This window comes from Ursus arctos, unplaced genomic scaffold (genome assembly GCF_023065955.2).
Source record: "Ursus arctos isolate Adak ecotype North America unplaced genomic scaffold, UrsArc2.0 scaffold_15, whole genome shotgun sequence".
Lineage (NCBI taxonomy): Eukaryota > Metazoa > Chordata > Mammalia > Carnivora > Ursidae > Ursus > Ursus arctos.
In genome coordinates, this window is record NW_026622819.1 from 11,519,014 (window position 1) to 11,541,706 (window position 22,693).

At 46.2% G+C, this 22,693-nt stretch overlaps 1 protein-coding gene across 4 annotated transcripts in view; it reads left to right on the top strand.

The window, feature by feature from the left end:
• Positions 1 to 22,693, top strand: part of TRIO (trio Rho guanine nucleotide exchange factor) — a 347,980-nt gene that overhangs the window by 297,460 nt on the left and 27,827 nt on the right. For all 4 annotated transcript variants that reach the window (XM_026506706.4, XM_044386996.3, XM_044386995.3 and 1 more), the window contains exons 35-40: positions 8,801 to 9,093; positions 10,557 to 10,727; positions 13,267 to 13,362; positions 18,910 to 19,058; positions 20,305 to 20,371; positions 21,670 to 21,773. In XM_026506706.4, coding sequence (XP_026362491.2) covers positions 8,801 to 9,093; positions 10,557 to 10,727; positions 13,267 to 13,362; positions 18,910 to 19,058; positions 20,305 to 20,371; positions 21,670 to 21,773 — 880 coding nt within the window. The remainder of the gene's footprint in view (positions 1 to 8,800; positions 9,094 to 10,556; positions 10,728 to 13,266; positions 13,363 to 18,909; positions 19,059 to 20,304; positions 20,372 to 21,669; positions 21,774 to 22,693) is intronic.

The following is a 22,693-nucleotide window of genomic DNA, read 5'->3' on the forward strand; positions in this document are numbered from 1 at the left end:
CACCTTGGCAGTATGTGATATCCTGTTCATCTGATTAGCCAAGCAAAGGATTATGCCATTTACTTTCATTTTTATTTCATTTCTTCAGGTTTCCTTCTTGGAAATTTAAGTGTTGAAATTCATGTGGAGAAAGAGCTTTAAGATGAGACGCTTTCCTGACTAGAAATTCTGACAGGTTAGCATTCCCCTCCCAAGAACGAATTCGAGAGGGAAAATGATGCTTGCAGTTCTGCATTTGTTGACATAGCCACATTTTCCAGTGATTATGTAATGTTTTAAGTGTTTTCAGAAACCACACTAAGAATAAAGAGCATTTAGAGATTTCTCTGAGAGTCAAAAGAGCAAAATTTGCACATGTGACTTCCGTTTGCATGTCTGTCTGGTTAGGTAGAGGTTAAGACCCTCGTGTCTCTGATGCTCCACGTGCTACGTGGTGGTGAGAAGCCATTCTCTTTTCATGACGTGACTCCCTAAGCACAGAACAGGGACACGCTCTTTCTGTCCCCACACAAGCTTGCTTTCAGCCTCCACCAAGAGAAAGGTTAGAGAGATTGTTTCTATTCAAGTCCAGTTGTTTCTAGTTGAGTCTGTGTTAATTGATGCCAGTGATTACATTGTGTTCTTCCATTCAGGGGTCCCCTGAGGTGGGCCGCTAGTGAACACTAGTGTGAATTCATGGAAGGGGGCTGCACAGGGGAACGGTGAGTGTGCTGGTCATTTATGTGCATTTTCTCAGGCGGCAAAGACCATGTGTTCTTCATTACAGCGCTATGCTGGACCTCTGAGTGAATCTAGGGATTATTAAAAAAAAAAAAACTCAGAAGTTTAATCTTTCGCTTCATGTTTTCTGTGTTTGCTTCATCTTTGAAAGCAAATACGGAGCTCACATTTTTGCATCAAGGACTCCCCTTGCAAATTTGCTTCTAATGTCCTTGCCGTGTTTTTCACTCATTGCCATTCCGCAAACTCAGTACCTCTGTACAGCTTCTCACTTTTTAAAAAGATTATTTCCTGTGTTAACGTGAATCTGTGTGACAGTTTCAGGCCAGAGCGAAGCCCTGGAAATGCGGGACACCAGAACACAGATGCGTGTGGGGAAGCAGATAGCTGACGGAGGGTACGCGTCCAGTCTGTCTCAACCCCTAATGCATCGTTACTAATGCCAATTCACATACGAGATGAGTGGAGCACAGATAAGAGTGAGGTAACTGGAACGAAAAAGAAGTCAACCAAGAAAAGTTTTCAGATACTTACTCCCAAATAGAGTGCAGACTTAAGTTTGGAAATATAAAAATACTTGCTGCAGTGTTCAGAACTGCCAAAAGTATCACCATATCCTTGGGCAGGTCAGTTTCCTCTTCATTACGTAAAGTTCCCCCAAGTAACACCCCAGCTTCGTCTCCCTCATCATCATCTTGAATTAACACGCTTAGCCTGTGGAGGTCATTGTAATCGCTGTGTGACACAAAGAGAAGATTGGATCCCTAGAAACCCATCTGGGAGAATAATTTACTGATTAGCTTACTTTTTATGTGATCTTCAAGAGGATTTCTTGTGCATTGTGGTCTCCCCCCCCCCATTCCAAAAAGTGTTACCTTGATTCCAAAAGCAGGGAATTAAAAGCCATTTTGAAAAGTATAGAGATGACAGTCATTTACTGAGAAAATTTTGCTCTGGAATCTTTGAACCAACCCGGTCAGCAGCCATAAGCAAGAAACTTCTTCTTTGCTCCATAAAGTAAATTTTAGATCTGATTTTCTGTACATTGCGACCTTCCTGGTATGGTAGGAAATTTTTCTAAGTTAAAATGTGATTTGCTGCGTTGAATTCTTGACAAGAGGTTTGAGAAACTGCTGAAGTCCAGGTGCGCCTGCTTAAACCCTGCCCAGTCTGTCCTGAAAGAGTCTAATGGAATTATTTTCGGACATGAGAAGCAGCTGCCCCAAAGTGTCCTGGCATTATCTTTCTTTAGCACATAATCTTTCTCTAGCAATAACTACTAAATAAACATTGTTTCATGTCCTGACTAACTGGAATTATAAATTAGCGGTTTGCCCTGGAAGCGTGCTGAGCTCGGAGTTAGGCTTATCCTGGTTAGAGGATGTATCAAGACACCACTGCATTGTTCATTTGACAGGGAGTTTTGAGCATGTACGATGGACAGAAAGATGGGAATATCTTCCTTCAAAACGAGCTACAGTTGTTCTGGGACACTCTGTGCAGGAGAATTTGAAATGTGAGCTAGCGGTTTATTGGAAAGTCTCCCAGGGTTGAGCATACGCATCTGTGTGGCGGTCATGCCTCATCAGATGTGGCGCGGCTGTCAGCACTGGTCCCGTGTGCGCGTTTGGGTGACATTATGTGGAGTGAGGGGTGCTCGTCTCTGCAGATGGGCAGCGTGTGGTGAGGTGCTGCGGCACCCGGAGAGATCAGGCCTTCACTGTCCTAGCGGTCCCTTCTTCCTGTGCCTGGCCCAGGGAGGCCTCCCTTCCCTCTGCTTGCCTGCCTCTGCGATTTCTGTTTCTGTGCACACATAGGAGTATTGCCTCCTGTTTGTCAGACTGTAATTTTACAAAGACCGTGATTGTTCCTGTCCTCCCAGCAGCCTGATGAGACTCACTGTCACTCCACAATCAGAAAACTGAAGGACTTGTACAGTGCCCAGCCCAGGACCTGACGGGACGGGACTAGAACCCGGCCCCGTTGCTTTTGAGTGACTCTTCATCTGTGAAGGGCTCCCTTGAAGGTAAAGCAGGCTTCACACCCTGCAGAGACAGCCTGAACAAAGCAGAGACCTCTCTGCCCTCCTGGAGCCGTGTGCTGTGGGGACAGGAAAGGTAGAAAGGAGCAGGAGTGCTGCAGGGGAGTTGAGGGCCCTCGGTGAAACGTCTACCACTCCAGAGGCTGGAGTTCGTTGTGTACCCGGGCGCGCTCAGCCCTGCGCTTGCGTGCTCTCCAGCGCTGGTAAACACCCTGAGACTTCCTGCGGAACGGGGAGAGGGCTGAGATGAAATGTGAGCCTTCTTAGTCTGCAACTAGCAGGATATGGTCCTTTCTCCTCTTTTTCTTACATTAAAAAAAAGTGCTTTATTAATCACAGATGTCTCAGATTTAGTGACTGGGACAAGAAGGCGATTTATCTTCCCCCCGGTCTCGGAGTTCTGTGTGCTCGCAGAGTGAGACTCCTTCCTGCAAGGGGCAGAGGGTCAGCACTCCTGCCTTCCCTCCTTTCTTGAGCTGCTTCCCTTTTTTTTAAGAAGAAACCTAGCGTGGACTCTGTGTGAACTCTGACTTTAGCCAAGAAGCCATCTATGTGGGCTGGGTTCCCCCCCTCAAAATAAGAAGAGATAAACCTGAATTGATTTCCTCTCTTAGACTTCAGGCAGGCCACAAATGGCCTTCTCATGTATACACTCGAGTGCCTTTTTAAAAGACTGTGATGGGCTGATAGCATCTCCTTATGCTGCTTTTTCTTCTTCATATGGGACAAGTTTTTAAACAAATGGGAAGAAAATGAAGTAATCCATCTGGGTTCCTTCATTCATCCTTCATCTCAAAATGATTTTGAGGATGTCCTGGTCACCGTGCGAGGCTTGTGATTACTAAGATGATTACCCTGAGTCCCCGTTTTCTGGGTGCTCACAGTTGCATAAATACAGTGTAGCACGAAGTTGTGTACTACTGAGGAGTCCTGGAGAAGGTTGCCTCAACCGTCCTACCTTTGTAAATAGCACTTTACAGTTGGTAAAGCTCATTCACCCCATTATTTCATGCGATCCTGTGACAGCCCTGTGAGATGAGGAAATCCAGACGCCAGAGTGTCAGCCTGGGGCCTTGGCTGTTGAGTGGGAGAACCAGGCTCAGGTTGCGACCCTTTGACGAGTCCAGAATTCCTTCTGCCATGCCTAATTGGTCCTCCATCTGGACCTTGAATCGGTGGTTTCCCCAAGCTGAAAAGAGGAACACACATCCCCAAACCAGACTGCAGCCATTCTTGGGGGTAGGAAAGCTGGGGATGGGGTGAGAAAGTAGCGGTACTGAGTGTTGAGTCTTTGTCTCTTCCAAGAAGTTAGGAGTTGAGGGAAAGGCAAGAGACAATAAGCGAAGGTGGGGACAGAAACAAATACAGTTTCTCTGAGTGACAAATGAGTTTCCATCATATTTCTCAGGTCGGTTCGGTCCCGAACCCTCTTTCTGTCGCCTGCCCCCCACCATGCGTGATGAGTGCTGCTGTTCACGTGCACAGCACCCTCACCAAAGGCTCCTGGGCCTGCCTCTACCTTACAAGAAAGCATCACATAGGGCAGGTCATTGCAAGAATAGCTCAGTCCACTCTGAATTACCATCTTATAAGTAAGTGATTTACAAACTCATGAACTTGGCTAAAATTAGATGTTACTTGGAGCTCCCCTTACAACTAATGAGGATATACACCACCAAGTCAGGACATGACCATTCACTGTGGTCAACAATGTGCTTACTTGGGAACTAGCCCGTAGCTGGTCATCGACTCGCTCACTCACCCATTTGTCATTTATTCAGCATATACTTACTTATTAAGCTCCAAGGATGTGCCAAACGTCCTGCTGGCAGCTGGGCATGTAGTTGTCAACAAGCCAGACCCAGCGCCCGCCCACGTGAAGCCTGGAGTCTAAGGTCACGGTTGGCTTCCTGTCTTGACAATTAGCCAGATGGGAAAGTACCGGCACGAAGTGGTTATACAGAGCTGGGGCCCTAGGGCCCTCCACCGGAGGATTACTCTTGTTACTGGCCTGAACCATCCCAGTCCGATCCGGAGCACACAGGTGAGGTTTTAGAGGAAGGGGGCGTGCCCACGCCATGTTTATATCTGGGCAGGACATTTCCGACTCCGCATATCACAGCCACCGGGAACCCTTCTGGGAAAGGCACCTGTGTGCAGACCGGTAATTTAAAGTTTTCCCAAGGAGACCTTCTAAGCTCTGTGTTTTGTGACTTACGCTTACCTCGTGCCCAGTAGCATTAGAGACCTTAGCTCCACTAGGTATCGTCAGGACACGTTTAATTTCAGATTTGCAGCAGAGCAGTTGGTCTAGTGGTTAAAGTCTCTTCTTCACTTAACTAAAAAAATAGGCCCTTTATTTCATTCTATTAATGAGTATATTAAGTTTAAATAATTTTTAATATTTAAATCTCTGATTTATGTATTACGTCACAGTCCAGCGAAGGGCATAAAATGGGCTGTTAGAATCCATTGGTTTGGGAAAGAAGTTTGTGTATTTTAAGAAAAAAACAACAATTTGTTGTTTTTCTTGAGGAGTGTCCAACAGATGAAGAATTGAACATTACTATTAAAGACAAAGTGGAAAGAGAAGGAATTCATCTGTTTTGCTTTTGGTTTGGGGTTTTTTTATTGCTAATCACCAGAAATCTGACTGACGTGTCAAACCTGCACTAGACAAAGTATCTGCTAATCCTAGAGACAGATGAAGAAAGTTTCCCTCTATCTTTACAGATTTCTGAAATGACATTGTTTTCCGAGGTAAAATTTAAAATTCAGCAACACTGTATATGTCAGTTCATCATAGGTGAGGTCTGGCCTTGGGCAGCTCTGCCTCCTTCCTGGGTCTGGGAGGGACGTCCAGGCCACGGCCATGTTTATCATGCCTGACCTGCCAGCTGAGGAGGAACCCTTCTTTTGAACCTACTTCCCAAAGTGCAAAGAACCAAACCCAGTGCAGCTGGGCCCACAGAGGAAGCTAGAAAATGACGTCTCCCGTTGTTCTTTCTGAGCCATTTTTACAACCACCAGCTCCTCTCCAAGCAAGGCTAGAATGCCCTGGGAGTGATCTTTGTAAAGCCAGCTGGGTCCCACAAAGCGTTATTGATGCCTCCCTGAGGCCCGCTGGGTGCGCTGAGCGGAGGAGAGGTCCTTATGCTTCCGGGGACTGCCCCACGATCCCGCCCACCACTGCCCCTGCCCGTCCCAGAGCTGGTCCGCTTCCCGGTGGCCCTGCGGCTTTGGTGGGCAGAGCCTGTCAGAATTCCAGTGGGCGTCCCCTTCTCACTTAGGATTCATGTGATGTGCTGCAATGCTCCCGTGCCACATTCCCTCACATTCTCCCTTCAGGGCCCAGGAACACATGTGAGGTTCGTGCGTGGGCTCAGGTGGTGTTCCCCATTACACGTAACGTGTGAGTATTGTGCTTAGACGCACGAAGACCTGGCACTGATTGGGTTGTATTACAGTAAGTGGGCCTCAGTCTCTTTCCTGCCCCCTCGGCTCACACAAGGCACAGTGGACTGTGTCGGTGACAGCTCGTCGGAGGTTGACCAACCCAGGATGTATCCGGACCCCAGCTGTGTGCCCCCTCCACAGTCCTGCGTCTGGTGCCGTCCTCCAGCTGGGCGCACGTACATTGGAGATGTGATTGTCCTTCAGATATGGGCGCTGATTCAGCTTGCCCTGCTTCCTGAGGCTGGGGATTTCTGATGTTTCCATCCGGTACATAATAGGTGCCTACTGTATGCCAGGCACCATGGCAGGCCCGGGGAGTACCTCAAGTAACAGAGCAGATGAGGCCCCTGCCTCCTTAGAGCTGACGTTACATGGATTATTCAAGCTGGCTCATTCGAAGGCCAGCTTAGGTGCTGCCTCCTTCACGAAGCCCTCCATGATCCTTCCACTCGATTCCCCTTCTTCTCAACCTCCAACAGGATTTGTACTCACTTACAACATGTGTCATACATGGTGGATCCCATCGGTGAGGGAAGGTTTTATTCCTCTCTGTTCAGTGGCAGGTACAGGGCTTGGCTCCGACTCCCAGCACAGTAAATGACTATGAAAAATGTCACCTGCTGTGGCTAGCATAGATTCTTGCTAACAGTTGGAGCTTAAAAAAAAAACAAAAAAAAACCCACTTCAATTAAATAAATTATCATTTGTCATGTAGATTATCCAAACCTTCCTCTTCTTTTTGTCTTTCTTGTCCCTCTGCAAGAGTTCCCGAGGCACTGTTTCCCTGTTCGCCCTGCCCTTTATCCGAAATCAGCACCTGAGGTTTCTAGGAAGAACTTAGTGTGCACGTTGTCACCTTGGTTGACAATACAACGGTTCCATGCTCTCCTTCCTCTCCAGACAGTACGTGAGGAAAAGGGGAATGACGTGGAAGCGAGGTAGTGACTCATTTTAAAATAAAGTTAAAAAGAAAGAAAGAAGTGAATGACTATATATACACACGTTGATGTATGTATATACACACAGACGAAAAGGTTTTTACTCTTCAACAAAATACTGTGTCTGTATTGATTGGTTTTGAAACCAAAGTCTGGCTTTGAGAAAATCTAGATTTTTAAGAATGAGTGAGCCTGCTTGAAATGTGTCATCTGTTTATGGAAGATTATACCCTCTACCCGTTCAAGGCTTAGCCCAGGGCCGGAATGGGGCGGCAGTTAGACAGGGCTCCGTGGTCTCGTCCCGGCGTCTGGAGCACGAGTGGGAAACGGCCCTGGACTCTCTTGCGTATAATCACAGGATTGGGAGGGATTGGTGCTTCTGCTTTGTAGCTGCAGCACAGGACGGTCTCCGGTGCCACAGAGGTAAATAGAGCCAACACAGGTGTGTGCGTAATAGGATCTTCTCCAAGATTAATTTTAATATATTTTCGAGGCTTCAAAAGATTTAAGAAAATAACAAGCGAATGATCTTCCTCATTCCATTTCTTAAAGTGTAAAGCATTTTATTCCATTCCACTGTGGTGACACCCTCGAGTCAGGTGCTCAGGAGAGGGCCAAGCAGTGTCCAAGGTCACCGGGTTTCCGTTTGTAAAGTAATGCCTCGTAACTGCATGGATTTGCTGAGCACCGCTGTTTCCTAAGCTTTTTTGTATCTCTTTTTTTCTCCTGAAAAATCATCACTTCAGGGTTGACTATATTTTTGGGATCCAGTGAGAAGAATCATTTGGATATATTTTCTGTAAAGCATTTTGGTTATTTGAGGAAGGCCTTCCCTCACATTTCTTTTAAAAATGTGTTGTTGTTTTCATTAATTGCTGCTGGTATTTACTTCGACGTGAGGTCACTTCAAGGCTGAGAGCAAAGACACCCCACGCCAGCCTAGTTCCAGAGTCCGGCCACGGGCTGGATCTCCCCCACACCAGCCAGGCTTTACCCCTTTCACAGCCGCTGATTTTACTCTTGACACAGCTTCCCAGATGGGTGTCATTTGTCCCAGAGTCTGACCAGGTCAAATTCGTACTGATTTGTGTGTATACACACACACACACACACACACACACACACGTGTGCGCACATTGACTTACAGAGTTGTACTTGTGTTCACCAGTAGTGAGTCAGACTAATACATTCGTCTGTCAGGATTAGTTCTTAATTTCCTTTTAAATCTTCTTTCATAGCTTTTGTTTATCAAGAAAAAGGATGAAAATAATTTTAAAATTCTGTGTTCTGACCCCTGGGATATTGTAAGTGTTGATGACATTTTCAGTCTGTGTGATAATGACACTAGTTTTCCGCGTTGGTGACCCGGGGTTTTGGAGGGAAGGGTAATCTTGAGAAGAGTGTCGCCGGGAACAGCTCAGGTTTGGTACAGGTTTGAAGGGGGTGTGCGTGAGAGATCGGACCTTCCCCTCCGACGTGCCCACCCTGCAGGTAAGTGGGCAGGCACAGCGAGGCGCCCGTCTGCACGCCACACACAGCGGGCTCTGCTCGGGCAGCGTGTCGGCCACGTGGCACCACCAGGACATTGGGAGGAGTTCCTTGTAGGCCGTTCGGTCAAACCTGCGCTGTCTCTCTTGTCCTGCAGACTCTCTGTCCGTCTCCAGCAACGATGCCAGCCCGCCGGCCTCCGTGGCTTCCCTCCAGCCCCACATGATGGGGGCCCAGAGCTCCCCAGGCCCCAAGCGGCCGGGAAACACGCTGCGCAAGTGGCTGACGAGCCCGGTGCGGCGGCTGAGCAGCGGCAAGGCCGACGGGCACGTGAAGAAGCTGGCGCACAAGCACAAGAAGAGCAGGGAGGTCCGCAAGAGCGCCGACGCCGGCTCGCAGAAGGACTCGGACGACAGCGCGGCCACCCCGCAGGATGAGACCGTGGAAGAGGTCAGAGCCCCACGCGGCAGGAGCCCGATTACCGGGCAGGGCCACCCACCGGGGCCCGTGGGCATTTCCCCTGCCATCGTAGGAATAGTTGTGTCTCGCAAATACACTACTGTGGTTCCGTTTCCGTAGGTCCCTGGGACTGTCTGCTCCTTAAATCCCTTGTTAGCAGACAGTTGGATTTGGTGGGGACAAGCGGTACCCACAGCAGCTCCGAGTTAACACGGTCAGGACTCACGGTGGCTTGTGAGAAAGAGCTCAGAGGACAGTGAGCCTATCCCCTCACCTTCCCCACCAAGGTATGGGCACCCCCAGGCCTGCTCCAGAAGGAAGCCGGCACTCTGCTGCCTTAGCCCTTCTGTTCGCACGCCACTGACAAGCCAGGAGGCGCCGTCCAGTGCTGCAGGTCTGGGCAGTCCCTGAGCCTGGTTAAGCAGTCCCTAAACCAACGGGGGCAGCACGGTGCAGGCAAAGCACGACTTCAGACATGGGCAGACTGGAGGAGTGTGTGTGTCCTGCCCCCACGGTCCTACTTATGTCTGTCCTCAGTAGAAAACACCCAGTGAATTTAGTACACTAACCAACAAACACTGGATTATTTCCATGTTAGCAAAGATAACGGTCAGCCAGGAATTTTTTGAAGTTTCCTTTTGTTTGGGGTGGGGAGCTCTAAATGACACTGAAAGGAGCAGAACCCCTTCATGATCGCAGGCTGGTTCTGTCAGGCTGGCAGTGTCAGTGAGGGGCCCTCAGAGTTTTTAACTGAGACCAGCCCCCCCCCCCCAGCTCCCTCAAAAGGAAGAAGGCAGACAGAGTGGGTAAGATTTGTATAATTTATTTTGCAGACATGGGTTTTCTGCTGCTTTTTTCCTGGGCATGTTTTGCCCTGGGTTTTCACTAGCGAATGTGGTTTATTATGTCCTCATCCGTCTGTTTTCTACATCTGTGTCCTCTTAGTAGAAATAAAACTGACAATTTTTCTAAAAGGGAAAGCAGAGTAAAATTGAGGTGAGACTAAATTCGGATTCTCCCAGTGCATTTAAAGTTATATTATCCTTTATGCCATTATAATTTCATTGAATTTTATTCTAGCAAGGTACCAAAAATGAAAGTAGACCAGACCAACTGAATTGACCTGAGAGTCAGAGTTTTGAACTGATCCAGGGTGGGGGGCTGGGGATTGAAGACAAGAGGTGTTCAAAGCCTAACAGGTAATGTTGGCAGAGGCCCCTTCAGAAGACACGCGCAGCGGCCCTTCCGTCATCCAAGTCGGCCGGCAAGGTAGCCGGGTTGCAGGAAGGGAATGAGCAGTTACCATTGGGGGTGGAAAGAGCTTGCTCCTGATTTCTGTCCTCTCCATCCTGTCCCAGCTATATTTTCCTAGTAACCCCTTAGGGCTCCTTTCTGTGATCTGACCTTGACAGTCGGGCCTAGAATATAATGAGCAAACGTTGGTTTGATTTCAGAGAGGCCGGAATGAGGGCCTGAGCAGTGGCACGCTCTCGAAGTCCTCATCGTCGGGCATGCAGAGCTGCGGAGAAGAAGAAGGGGAGGAGGGGGCCGATGCCGTGCCTCTCCCCCCACCCATGGCCATCCAGCAGCACAGCCTGCTCCAGCCGGATTCACAGGACGACAAGGTGAGAGGCCCCCGCCAGTGCACCCCAGCCTCACTGCAGCGGCCTGCAGCTCCGGGGCTGTGAACAGGCACCTGGAAAATGTGCTGCCCGTTTTCACCCCAAAAGTATAAATAACAAAGTCAATTTAGACCAGGCAGTAGGCCAACATGTGTAGTTCCTCATAATCGTACACTTGTATAAATATGTTCAACGCATTTTTTAATAATGCTTCAGTAGCTGTTAGTTTTAAAGTAACCTTGTTTTCTGTTTACTGTACCACCCCGGGTCCCTGAGAGAGGAGTCCGAGGTATCACACGCAGTCTTGGTGATTGCATCCCTGTGCGAACATTAGGCCATCTTGCTTTCCCTGCGAGCTGTTTTTGCACACGGGCGTTGTTTTCAGATGGGGTTGTACTGCTGTCCAGTCCCTCTGTCCAGCATGCCTGACGTTAGCATTTAGGATCAACTGGGGTGCGGGGATAGGTGTCAAGGTGTAGGGATCAGTTCAAAACCATAAATCTCCTCTTTGGGTGGATGTGGAGGCTTCAAACCAGGCTTGGGTTTTTGTTTAGTTTTTACCTGATCTAAAACTATTTTGTGCATCCCAGTTGTAGAGCCCTAAACTATCCACAAGAAACCTGGTGACCAGCTTGCATACCCTCTTGCATTCTGGCCCAGTGTGCTCCCCAAAACTGGCAGGTGTTGAAAACCGTGCTGTGAAATCATTACTGGAGGGTGTGGGGTTTTTTATTTATTTTTTTATTTTTTGGCAGTAACTAAGCTTTCTGAATAAAACAGATGTTTTCATCATTTTTGCCCATTCTTCCTCTTTTTCCTTCCCTGACTCCCTGCTCAGTGTTAACACGGTCATTTGCTGGATTACCTGTGTTTTATGACCTGGACTCTGCCCTGGCCCAGTGCTGGGCGGCTGTGAGGCCAAGACAAACCACGCGTTAGTCTTAACATGGGCGGCCACCTCCCACCTCCTGAGAACCCACCTCCTCCCCCATTGTAGCACTGAGCACAGTCAGGCCACTGCGGGTCTCGGCTGAAGGACGTGGCTTGGGCTGGAGACTGGAGTTTGGGGGCATGTGAGGTGCAGGCCAGATGTTGTGGGAGCTGATGTGTGGTGGCAGAGGGCCTCACCCCCTGCACAGACCAGACTTGCCAGGAAATGGGAACATGTCATTTCTCAGACAATTCCTAAACTGTTTTGTGGCATTCCAGCTGTAGCTTCCTTGAAAGCAGGAAACTGAAATTTGGTAAATCTGGATGGTTGGCCGAAGTGAGGTGCAGGGCCTGGTTGACTTATTCCCCCAGGAAGAGTATTTTTCTCCGTTTGAGGAGTGGACCGCGCTCTGTACTTGAGTGTGCTGAAACCATTTATTGGGTATTAGCAGTAGCAGGTCTTCATTTACAAAAGTCTGTAGTGATATTCCCCGAGAGTATATTACCTTGTGACTAATATTTTGTTTTGTTCTGTTTTCTCTTTTTGTAAACTTTCACTGCAGCATTACGTTGATTTGTGTTCTGTGTCTGTTTTGGCTCAGTTTCCTTACCTCTCCATTTGAATTTGTTTCTTCGTTTTCTTCACCCCATACTCCAGATTTCATTAGACCAAACCAACATTTGTTTTGCAAATCACATATCTGGATCCACACATGTAAAAGCCTCGTTGTGAACGTATAACTCCGTATCTGTCTCCTGTGAGAAATGCATCATTAGGACAGCGAGCCGTGTGTCGCATGCATCTCGGCTGTCCTTAATATGAAGCAAGGTTCATATTATGCCCCTCTTCTAGTTTCCAGTTAATTGATGGCACAAGTAATCTGCAAACACACCGTGTTTGCTAATTACTGAAACTTGAATTCAGCAGCCCCTCCCTCCAATTCCTTACCTGTCAACCCCTGTACACCCTGACTCTAGCCGTAAACGGCATCTCATAGCTTGTGAGGCCGCAGATCTTCTGTCCTCTGCACTAGTCATTGGGGAAATGGATGGCACAGAAAATGGTGAGCTTGTCCCCCCTCTTCCCTGTCTGGTCAGTGCACCCCCGGTTCCTTTCCTTTTCTTTCTTGTTTCTTTCTTTTAGCCCCATAAACACAGGAGAGCCATTTTTAGTATCCTGTTTTTGGTTTCCTGATGATTTAAGGATTCACTCATTAGACCCTCAGCCTTTCATTCTTGCGTTGATCAGATTCTGTATTTTGTCCTCCTTCGCCACTCGCCTAGCTGGCAGTTGCAAAAGTTACAGTTCGCAGCCTCCCGCACCCAGTCACCTCTTTGAAAACATTATGATGTTACATGACTGAGGATTAAAAACAGACTTTGTCTGCTTTCCACATGTATCCCAGACAGGTTTTATTTAGTATTTCATGTCAGAATATTGTAAATTTAAAAGGATGACTTTAAATAAATGCAAACAAAGACAAACTTGTGGTCTTTTTGTCTGGAATTACTTTGAAAAAGAGATTGAGCTTGCAGGAGAATGTACTGTCTGTCCAGTGACTAACATGAGGCTTTCCCCTCCCCCTTCTCTTTCTCTTCACTTCTTCTGTAGGCCTCTTCTCGGTTATTAGTTCGCCCCACCAGCTCCGAAACTCCGAGTGCAGCCGAGCTCGTGAGTGCGATTGAAGAACTTGTGAAAAGCAAGATGGTAAGGCTTCCCAGAGAAAGTCTGCGGTTTGGAAGCTGCCGTAAAGGCTGCTTGTGGATGGGTGTGCCCCTGTTCATGTCCTGCTCTGATCTGCAGAATGTGCCTGTGGCAGCTTACGCAGGCGGAGTCCCCAAGACCACCCTCACTTCTGACCAGCTGCCCATCTGGGGGTACCCAACATCACCCTCAGGTGCAAGAATTCGCTTGAAGGACTCACAGAACTCAGAAAAGCTGTGATACCCCTAGTCGTGGTTTCTACTGTGAAAGGACAGATTAAAATCAGCCAGGGAAGAGGTGCGTGGGGCAGGGTGCAGGAGGGTGCCGGGGTCAGGCTTCCAGTAGTCCTCTCCGTGTGGAGTCTTGCAGAGCACTGACTTCTCCTGACAACGATGTGTGACTTCATTGTGCGTCACATGTAGAGTCTGGCCAGCCAGGGACTTGGTGTTCAGAGTTTTTATTTGAGCTCAGTCACATACACAAGATTGACTGCTGGCCTGGCTCCCCTTTGTCTCCTGCCCCTCCAGAAATCAAGATACCACGTGGCCCAAAGCCCCCAAGAGTTGCACTGTTGTCGTGCACTGTCTGTCTTGGCCCAGGGCCCCTAGGTAAATAGACATGCCTGTCAGGCAGGACATCCTGGGGGATTAGAGGCACCTTCCAGGAGCCAGGATTAATCCGTTCTTGCCCCTACCTTGACTGCAGCGCTAGCACTGCTTAGCAGGTGTGGTCAGTTCCACTCACGTCCGCAGGTGTGCCCACGGTCAATGGCATGCACCAAGGAGCTTGGTAGCTCCTTTCACTGTCTCTGAGATATTTCATTTGAATTTATAATGTGTAGGAGAGAAGAGCTTGCACTGTTATGTGAGGGCTTTCTTTTCTTAGTGACCTCTGTATTTCCAGTTGGTCAACGTGGATTCATTTAATAAAAGCCCCAAAATCAAAATATTGATTTAAAGTTAGATAGGTGTGTATTGCTTCTAACTGATTCAAATCAATTAATATCTGTGTTTCTTCAGTTTTCCTGTGAGGTGGGAAAACAGTTAATAGTAATAGCCTTTACGTTTGTATACCCTACAACTCCCATAAAGTTACTGAGCATCTTTTAAAAGTCACCCTCCAAAAGTAAAAGCCCTCAGCCTCTCCCACCAGTCCATCTTCCAGAGTTCACCACTGTGATCGGTTTGGTATGTTTCCCTCCAGACATTTGCTTTGTAGGTGCAAACATATATGGGGAGGGAGGGGTAGGGTGCCTGTCCATGCTCTGTTTTTCAAAATGGATTCATTCCGTTTTTAAGATTCTAAGACTTAATAAATCTTGAGGAGCTTCTCACATCAGTACATAAGGTTTGCCTCATTCCTCGTAACAGCTGTACAATATTCCATTGCGTGGGTGTAGTGATAATCTGCTGAGGGACTGCTCTAAACCAGGCACTATTCTATGCCTGTATTAACTTATTAGGAGCCCAGTGAGGTAAGTACATGTTTTTGCCATTTCATTTTAAAGCCACAGAGTTTAAAAACTTAACCAGCTAATAAGGAGTAGAGACCTGATTATACTATATAATTTATTTAAACAAATTCCTAATGATGTGTGTGTGTGTGTGTGTGTGTGTGTGTGTGTGTACAAAGTTGTTTTTAGTTTTGCACTGTTGTAAACTCCGTGTTGGTTATGTGTGTGCAGTTAGATCTGTAGGGTAAATTTCTAGCACTGGAATTGCTAGATCAAAGAGTATACTTTTTAAAGTTGGAAATTTATCTTCCTTCCACTAGGTATTAACTGGGTAATATGATATCATTCCCATTTCTTCTACCCGTAGACAAGTTCCAATCAATCACCTGATCTTTTTTTTTTTTTAACTATCTGATCATTCTAATCATCAGAGACAGGAAGAGAAACTGACAGTCTGTCTGTGAGGACCACTGACCCTGGGCACACGAGACAGACTGGAATTGACCACATTTCCTATGAAACTGTGGTTGATTCAGTCAAATGGGAATTGTGTCATGAAAAATTCAGACTGTTTCACTCTTCCATAACTGGATTTCTTTCCAGGTAGTCATGTTCTGAAAGTGACATGATGGGCTAGGAAGTTAGACAGGAAAGTTGCTAGTACTTGGTAGAAAACCTAAGAACTTGACCCCACTGGTCGAGAGTTTGGGATCATTTCAGTTTGAACTGAGCTAAACCACATCCTGGCTGTCTCTTTGAGACAACTTGATTGATGGTCTAAACAAAGGGTACTTAAATTCTACCCTGTGAGCTTTCAAACACCCCTAAACATTATAAAAACAGTCATTTATACTCCTCCATTATATGATCATTAAAATCATTCTGTCTAATAATTGAAATAGTTTTCCCAAGGGAAGTTACGAGGTGCACTTTGTCAGCCTGCTCGTCATCGTTCTGCCAGTGTTGGAACTGCATTCCATTCGAAGTGGGCTGAGATTCGTTTGTCATTGATTCACATGGACTTGAAACAGAGAGGCGTGCTAGGACATGGTTTCTTTCAGCTCTTTCTGCTTCATTCCTTCCTTTCAGTTCCACGGCATTAAACTTTACCAGTGGAAACTCAGTTCTTTCTACTCACTCAGGTTTCTCCTTCAGTTAACAGGTATAAAGCTCTTGGCATCGTGGAAAGGGCATAGGTTTTGGAGTCAGATACACTCGTGTTCAAACGCTGCTGCTTACACTCGGGCTTTCCGAGCCTGTGTCTTTCAGCTGTAAACTCAGCATAAGGACTGTTTGCTAACAAGGTTCCATCCATGTGGGCAGCCACTAGTGCTTGCCTTCCCCGTTGGACGACCGTGTTTATGCTCTTCATGATGGACTCTTCCCATCCTCACTGTCCGTGGAATGTAATCTAGATTCTGCCCTCTTTTTCTGGCTCGAGGGAAACATGGGTCTGTGTTGACTTCCTGTCACTAATCCTCCGATGTCAGTGGAGAACTGCTTTTTGTCAGTGAAAACTCTGAATCATTTTAATATCCTTTCACCTGTCCTGCGCATGTGACCCCAAGTTCCTCCTGCACGTTTACCACGTGCTGTAGGTCCCTGGTCATCCACATTTGTCTTCTTGTGGGTGACCTCCCAGGCTACAGTGCCTTCGTCATAGAATTCGAACACTGAGTTGGTTGTCCTTCAAAAGCTACATACTAACTTACTGGCTTGGGAAGAAGTTGTTCAACTGTTAGACGGTATGATATTCGGGGAACTGAACCTCCTACCCCTGAAACCTGCAGAGTCAATCTGAAAAATAAAACCAGCCTGGAAACTATTTCCTGGGGTTCACTCCTCTCCCTTACCTCCACATCCCAGGTCCAAGCGTGTGGGAAACATAGTGCATCTCTCCCGAGCACCGGCAGCCCACAGCCATAGTGACTACTTGCATTGACTTTGGGGTTTTCTGTTCTTCGTTGATCTAAATATAAAGGGAGACATGAGAAAGAATAAAAAATGAATAAACATCTACCTCAAGATACTAGAAAAACAATAGAAATAATGAGTTGGAAAACAGAAAAACAGAATAACAAATAAAACCAAAAATTTGTTCTTTGATGAAGTAATAAACATCAGGTAACCTTCACAAGAAAATAGAACGGGAAGCACAAATTCAGAAAACAAGGCATTATATGGGAGGGGCAAACTAAGGAAATAAAATAATCGTAACACTTTTTGTTGAGGTCTTTGAAAGTAAATTGGAGACCCTGAATAAAGCAGGCAGTTTCCTAAGAAAATATAATTTACCAAAACTAACCTTGGAAGAGATGGATTATCTGTGCAGACCTGTCCTCAACCAGGGAACAGAGAACATTGACAAGAACCTGCCCACAGAATGCCACCAAACCCAGAGGACTTCACAAGTAATTCACCCAAATCTCTGAAGTCCCAGGAATTCCGGTTCTGCGAGGCTTGTCCGGTGGAAGCCTTTCCACACTCACACTGCCTGTACCCCCTCCGGCTGCCCAGCTGGGGCCACGCCTCCCGTCTCTTCCCTTTGTGGTCCCGACAGCCATCCCGCCAGCGGAAGACCAGGACTTCACCGGCACCAGTGAAGTCCACTGCTTGACCTCCTTGCTCACTGCTCTGTGTGAAGGCACATCTGGAGACGTCTTCTTTATTTTCTTTCTTTTTTTATCACCATTGAAATGAACAGGACTGAATCTAATGAGCATCAGCTGTTTCCCTGCAAATCTAGACAGGAGACAGTGCAGAGCGTCTTCCCCTCCTCCTTTGGACCCCAGTCTCCCATCGAAGAGCTCCATGATGGACAAGCACAAAGCAGGCCGCGCAAGCTTCCTACAAAGTGCTTGCTTCCAGGAAAGGCCAATAGCTAATTATTTCAAAAGAAGAGTGCTGTTTTCTCATCTATTTTTCACCAATGAGTGCAGCAGTTGGTGTGTTTCCACAGCTCCGTGGGTTTGGTGAACAAAATTAACGTGCGCAGACTTCATGTCCTCAAAGTTGTGCGTAGTGACAAGGTCAGCATTAGTCCATTACTTTTAAGGAGAAAAAACTGGACAAGCATTAGAGGTTTTGATTTGATGGGATATATTCATTGTTCCTGCAATTTGTATTGAGCTTTTTGTTTGAAGATAAGTTAATCACGTTTTCCCAGTTCCCATCTAGATAAATACTTCTTGATCATCGCTGTATATCCAGCTGGGTGCTTTGGAAATTTTGAAAGAACTATAACCCATACCCCTTGGAGCTTTGGGAATTCAGGTTAAGAAACACAATTAATCTGTACCAACTAGAAAGTAAGCAGTCACTAATCGTTGTCACCTTAGTCCAGGGACAGAAGTCGATATTCATCTCAGATGTGTTGAACAACTGCAAAGCTTCATTCCAGGTTCTACAACACTAAACACAGTCACTCGTGGAAACTAAACTCCAGTGGAGGAAGGGAGTTTAGGATACATCATCGAGGCAGCATGACAGCTGCTTCCATCAGAAGAGAGGAAGGACGTCGCGAGTATCCAGAGAGAGAGATCCATTCAGCTGGGCAATCTGTGTGTGCTGAGGGGGGAGTCTAGTCTTTGAGGATAATCAAGAACAATCCCCACGCTGTCTCAATCAAAACAGAGATCGCCGACATTGCTGTGTAGCCCACCAGCAAGGGGCACGGGTGATGTGCCCGGGGTAGGCTGGCCAGAGGGAGGAGGTTCCGCACACTTCCGAAATGGTCCTGCTGTCATTTGGCAGGAATAATGGCTGTATGTGGAATGCCTGATACACCCAGAAATGTGGGCAGTGCTGTAATGGAAACAAGTTGGGTTATTTCGAATTATCTGGTGACAAGGAATAGAATTTATTACTGCGTATAAATTCACTGTCCTTTTTGTTCTAATGTACCTCGTTTATCAGCTTCTCTTGCTCAATGTTTGTATTAATAGTGGGGGTTTTTGTTACGAAATACTGTGTACGTAGACCTTCTAATTTTACAATCAGGCCTTCTGTCTTTTCTGACTTATGAGGTTTTCTAATCCTAATTCCAGCCTCCTGGACTGTAGGCGGGAAACGTGACTGGTGGTCTGGTTTTCTTTCAGGCACTGGAGGATCGTCCCAGCTCACTCCTTGTTGACCAGGGAGACAGTAGCAGCCCCTCCTTCAACCCTTCAGACAACTCCCTCCTGTCCTCCTCCTCGCCCATTGATGAGATGGAAGAAAGGAAATCCAGCTCTCTAAAGAGACGGCAGTAAGAGATGTTTCTATGTCAGCGTTGGTCAGCTTTCCTCCTGTCTCTGTCACCTTCACAGATGTGACAGGGATCCGTCTCTGGATCAGTGCAACGAGGAGCTCTGGGGCCACTCCTGGAGTAGTTGTATAAGTGTTTGAGAATCTCTCAGAGCCTCAGAAGGGTGCAAGAAGCCATAGCTGCAGGCTTTTCTTTTTTAAGAGTTTGGAAATTGTTTATTTTGTTAATTTTTTTTGAGTAAGCTCTACGCCTAATGTGGGGCTCACACTCACGACCCTGAGATCAAGAGGTGCCTACTCTACTGACTGAGCTGGCCAGGCGCCCCCCCTCATAGCTGCAGTTTTTGTTATTTGTATGTTATACTTTATTTATAAATAAGAGTGACAGGAGAATACCTTCTGTCACTTCTAGTGAGAAACTCCTGTGCTTTCTGTTGTATAGACTTATGAAGAAAAGAAGGCAACATAAAATCAGACACAGTCCCGAAAACTTGAATATTTTTTTAACATAACCTTAGTGATAGTGTTTCTCAGTTCCAGTAAAGCCACTTACAGTGAAAAAGAGACTCCTGAGAAATATTACAAAAGGTTTTAACCTTGCCTTCAGAGAAGAGGAAATTCTTGTGTGAGGGCAGAAACTCGGTTTTACTGAGCGCTCTAGCCCAGCACTCTGGATCCCAGAATGATGGCGGTCTCATGGGAGAGGCCCAGCCGGTGCTGGTTGAATGAATGGATGAACAGACCAAAAGACCTTTTCAGGCCAGCTGAGGTGGCTTGCTGTTCTGATCAACTAATTGTCTCCTCTTATCAGAGAGGCCTTGCAAACAGTTATGAGCCTTCAGAAACACTTCTGGATGAGTGATCAGACCCGAAACCTTAAACATCTGAGTTAAAATTTTTTCTTGTAGGTCTGCGAAGACTAAAATGACTTAATCATTTAAAAACAGAACAAAACAAACTTGTTTCCTTTAATGTCATGCCTTTATAGCAGAGTTATGTCTAAGCCTCTCTTGATTGTCCATATATGTGATCTGAGCCCACAGCTCTTACGAGTTACATACATGATACCTGTAAGTGACTTGGGACACTCAGGAATTGAAGACCCAGTTGCGTAAGTTTGATATATTACAGTACAACAGTACAGTCCCAGTGGGAGTCTGACCTGACAAAAGCAAAGTGCTGAAGAGTTCATTCAGAAAATGAAAAGAGTTTGGATTGTAAACACTCGTTTTTCTCTCTCTTTGCAGCTATGTTTTGCAAGAACTAGTGGAGACGGAGCGTGACTATGTGCGGGACCTCGGCTGTGTGGTTGAGGTATGTTTTCAGAGATTTAATAACCTGTATCAGCCCCAAGAGTTGTCAAGGGAGTTGTCAAATTATATTTGCCAGTTTAACACTGATACCGTCTCAAAAGCTTTAAAAACATTTTGACATGCTGCCCTCCCCAAAAGAAAACCGAGTTTCAAAAAATGAAATTTAGCCAATTGTCTTCATCTGTATTCACTTTTAAATACTTCTTTTTCACATAGTGCATCTTTGACATAATCACTTGTTTTTACAATTAAGTTTTTAAATTGCCGTACCCAGCCATTGTATTTATGACATGGAAATCTTATCTGTGATTATTTACAAACATGGATATCATTGCAGAAATGAGAACGTCATTGGTTGAAGAAGTCAGTGTGGCCAGCTGTGGCTTCGGTTCCACCTGAGTTCAGAGCTGGTCTGTGGCTACAGCAGGCCATTTGCTTATACTTTCCACAGAACAAATACATCACCATTTTCATGGCCCAGAAGTTGCTACACACGGTGTAGCCATAACAAAACCATGGTCTTTCATACTGCGTCACGGGCTCTTTCCAGACTTATCCCTGGCATTAAAGTTCAGGGCATAATCATATTTATAAACTCAGCTCATCAGAAAGCTATTTTTATAGTATACAGTTTTACCACCTTTTCGGCTTCATAAATTTATCTAAGACAATACTTTTAGGGTGTTCGTTCCATTAAAAGTAACAGCTTTCACAGTTAATTGTGTAACAAAGGATTTAGCATGCTCAATGGGTCTGCAATTAAGTAACTTGAATTACTTAAGAGATAAGTGTATAGGTTGATCCCACTCAAGATAAGAAGTTGTAAATGACGTTTTAGCAACATACTTAACCGTTATTAAAAATTAGTGTATGGAAAGAATGTTGTTAAATTCTTATTTAACAAATTATGCAAATAATCCAAAAAAAAAGGAATTCTGTTTATATTACGCTAAGAACAGAGAAAATATATTTCTGGCCAAATATTTAATGTTTACTAGCTGATAAGATGATTTGTTTTATGAAACCATTTACATTTAAATGTCTTCGGTTCCTTAGGATTTGGATCTGTGATGCCACACAGTTCAAGGGGAGAAAAGCCTGGCAGTGTGCGTGGCAGTACATTTCAAGGGCCAGTGCAGGACTCCTTTCATACAGGGCTTGTATTTGTTTTTAGAGAAATACTGGGTTATGAGACAGTGCATATGTCTGTTTTGTTTTTTATGACTGTTAGTCCATAAATCATTACTTGATCCAGATATGTTCAGTGGCGCAAACTTATCTTTGAATATTCAATTACAGGGCTACATGGCTCTTATGAAAGAAGACGGCGTTCCTGACGACATGAAAGGGAAGGACAAGATTGTATTTGGCAACATCCATCAGATTTATGACTGGCACAGAGAGTACGTAAGACACTGGCGTGCGTGCGTGATGGCGTGCACAGCATGATCACTTGCTAAACTGCTTCGTGTCAGGCCAGTGGGAGAGGATGTGCAGTGGTTCTTCTCTTTTTATTACCTGGGTGGCCTCCCAGAGGAGCTGGTGCAGAGGAGGTACTGATCAGGGTGCCCGTGTGGCTCAGGCAGTCAAGCGTCCGACTCTTGATTTTAGCTCAGGCCAGGATCTCAAGCTCCTGAGACTGAGCTGCGCATCAGGCTTTGCGCTCAGCGCGGTCCGCTTGTAATTCTCTTTCCATCTGCCCCTCCCCCTGCTGGTGTACTCTCTCTAAAATAAATAAATAAATCTTTAAAAAAAAAAAAAAAAGGAAATACTGGTGTGCCAGGGAGTTCTGTGGTAGCATGTCATGGTGGGGGGAAGAGTCTCTTCTGCTTGCTGGTGCATCCAGGGAGCACTGTGGGGGTGGCTGGAAGCACCGGCACCAAGCCTCACTGCCTGGGTGCAGAGCCCAGTCCTGGCCTTGAGCCATCTGCTGCCCTTCTGTGTGCCTCCATTCTCCGTCTATGCAATGTGGGTCAGAGTCTCACCCACCCCCCTCATGGGATTTTTCATGAAGAGAGACTACGTTAATACATGCAAAGCACTTAGAACACCATCTATGTAAAGTAAGCCTCAGTAAATGTTCCTAATTAGAATTGCAGCCACCTCTTGAATATACACAAATCACTATTAGAGAGTTTTGAAGATACTGTTTTTTCTAACAATTTTAATGGAAAAAGTAGACATGACTGCACATGAAAATCACATTTGACCCCAGCACCTTGTCACACCCAATGACTAGGAGGAGATCCACGTGGCGGCTGCTGCTACAGCACACTGGCCCCTTCAGGTCACCTTACTCTGAACTTAAAAAGTCCGTAATTCT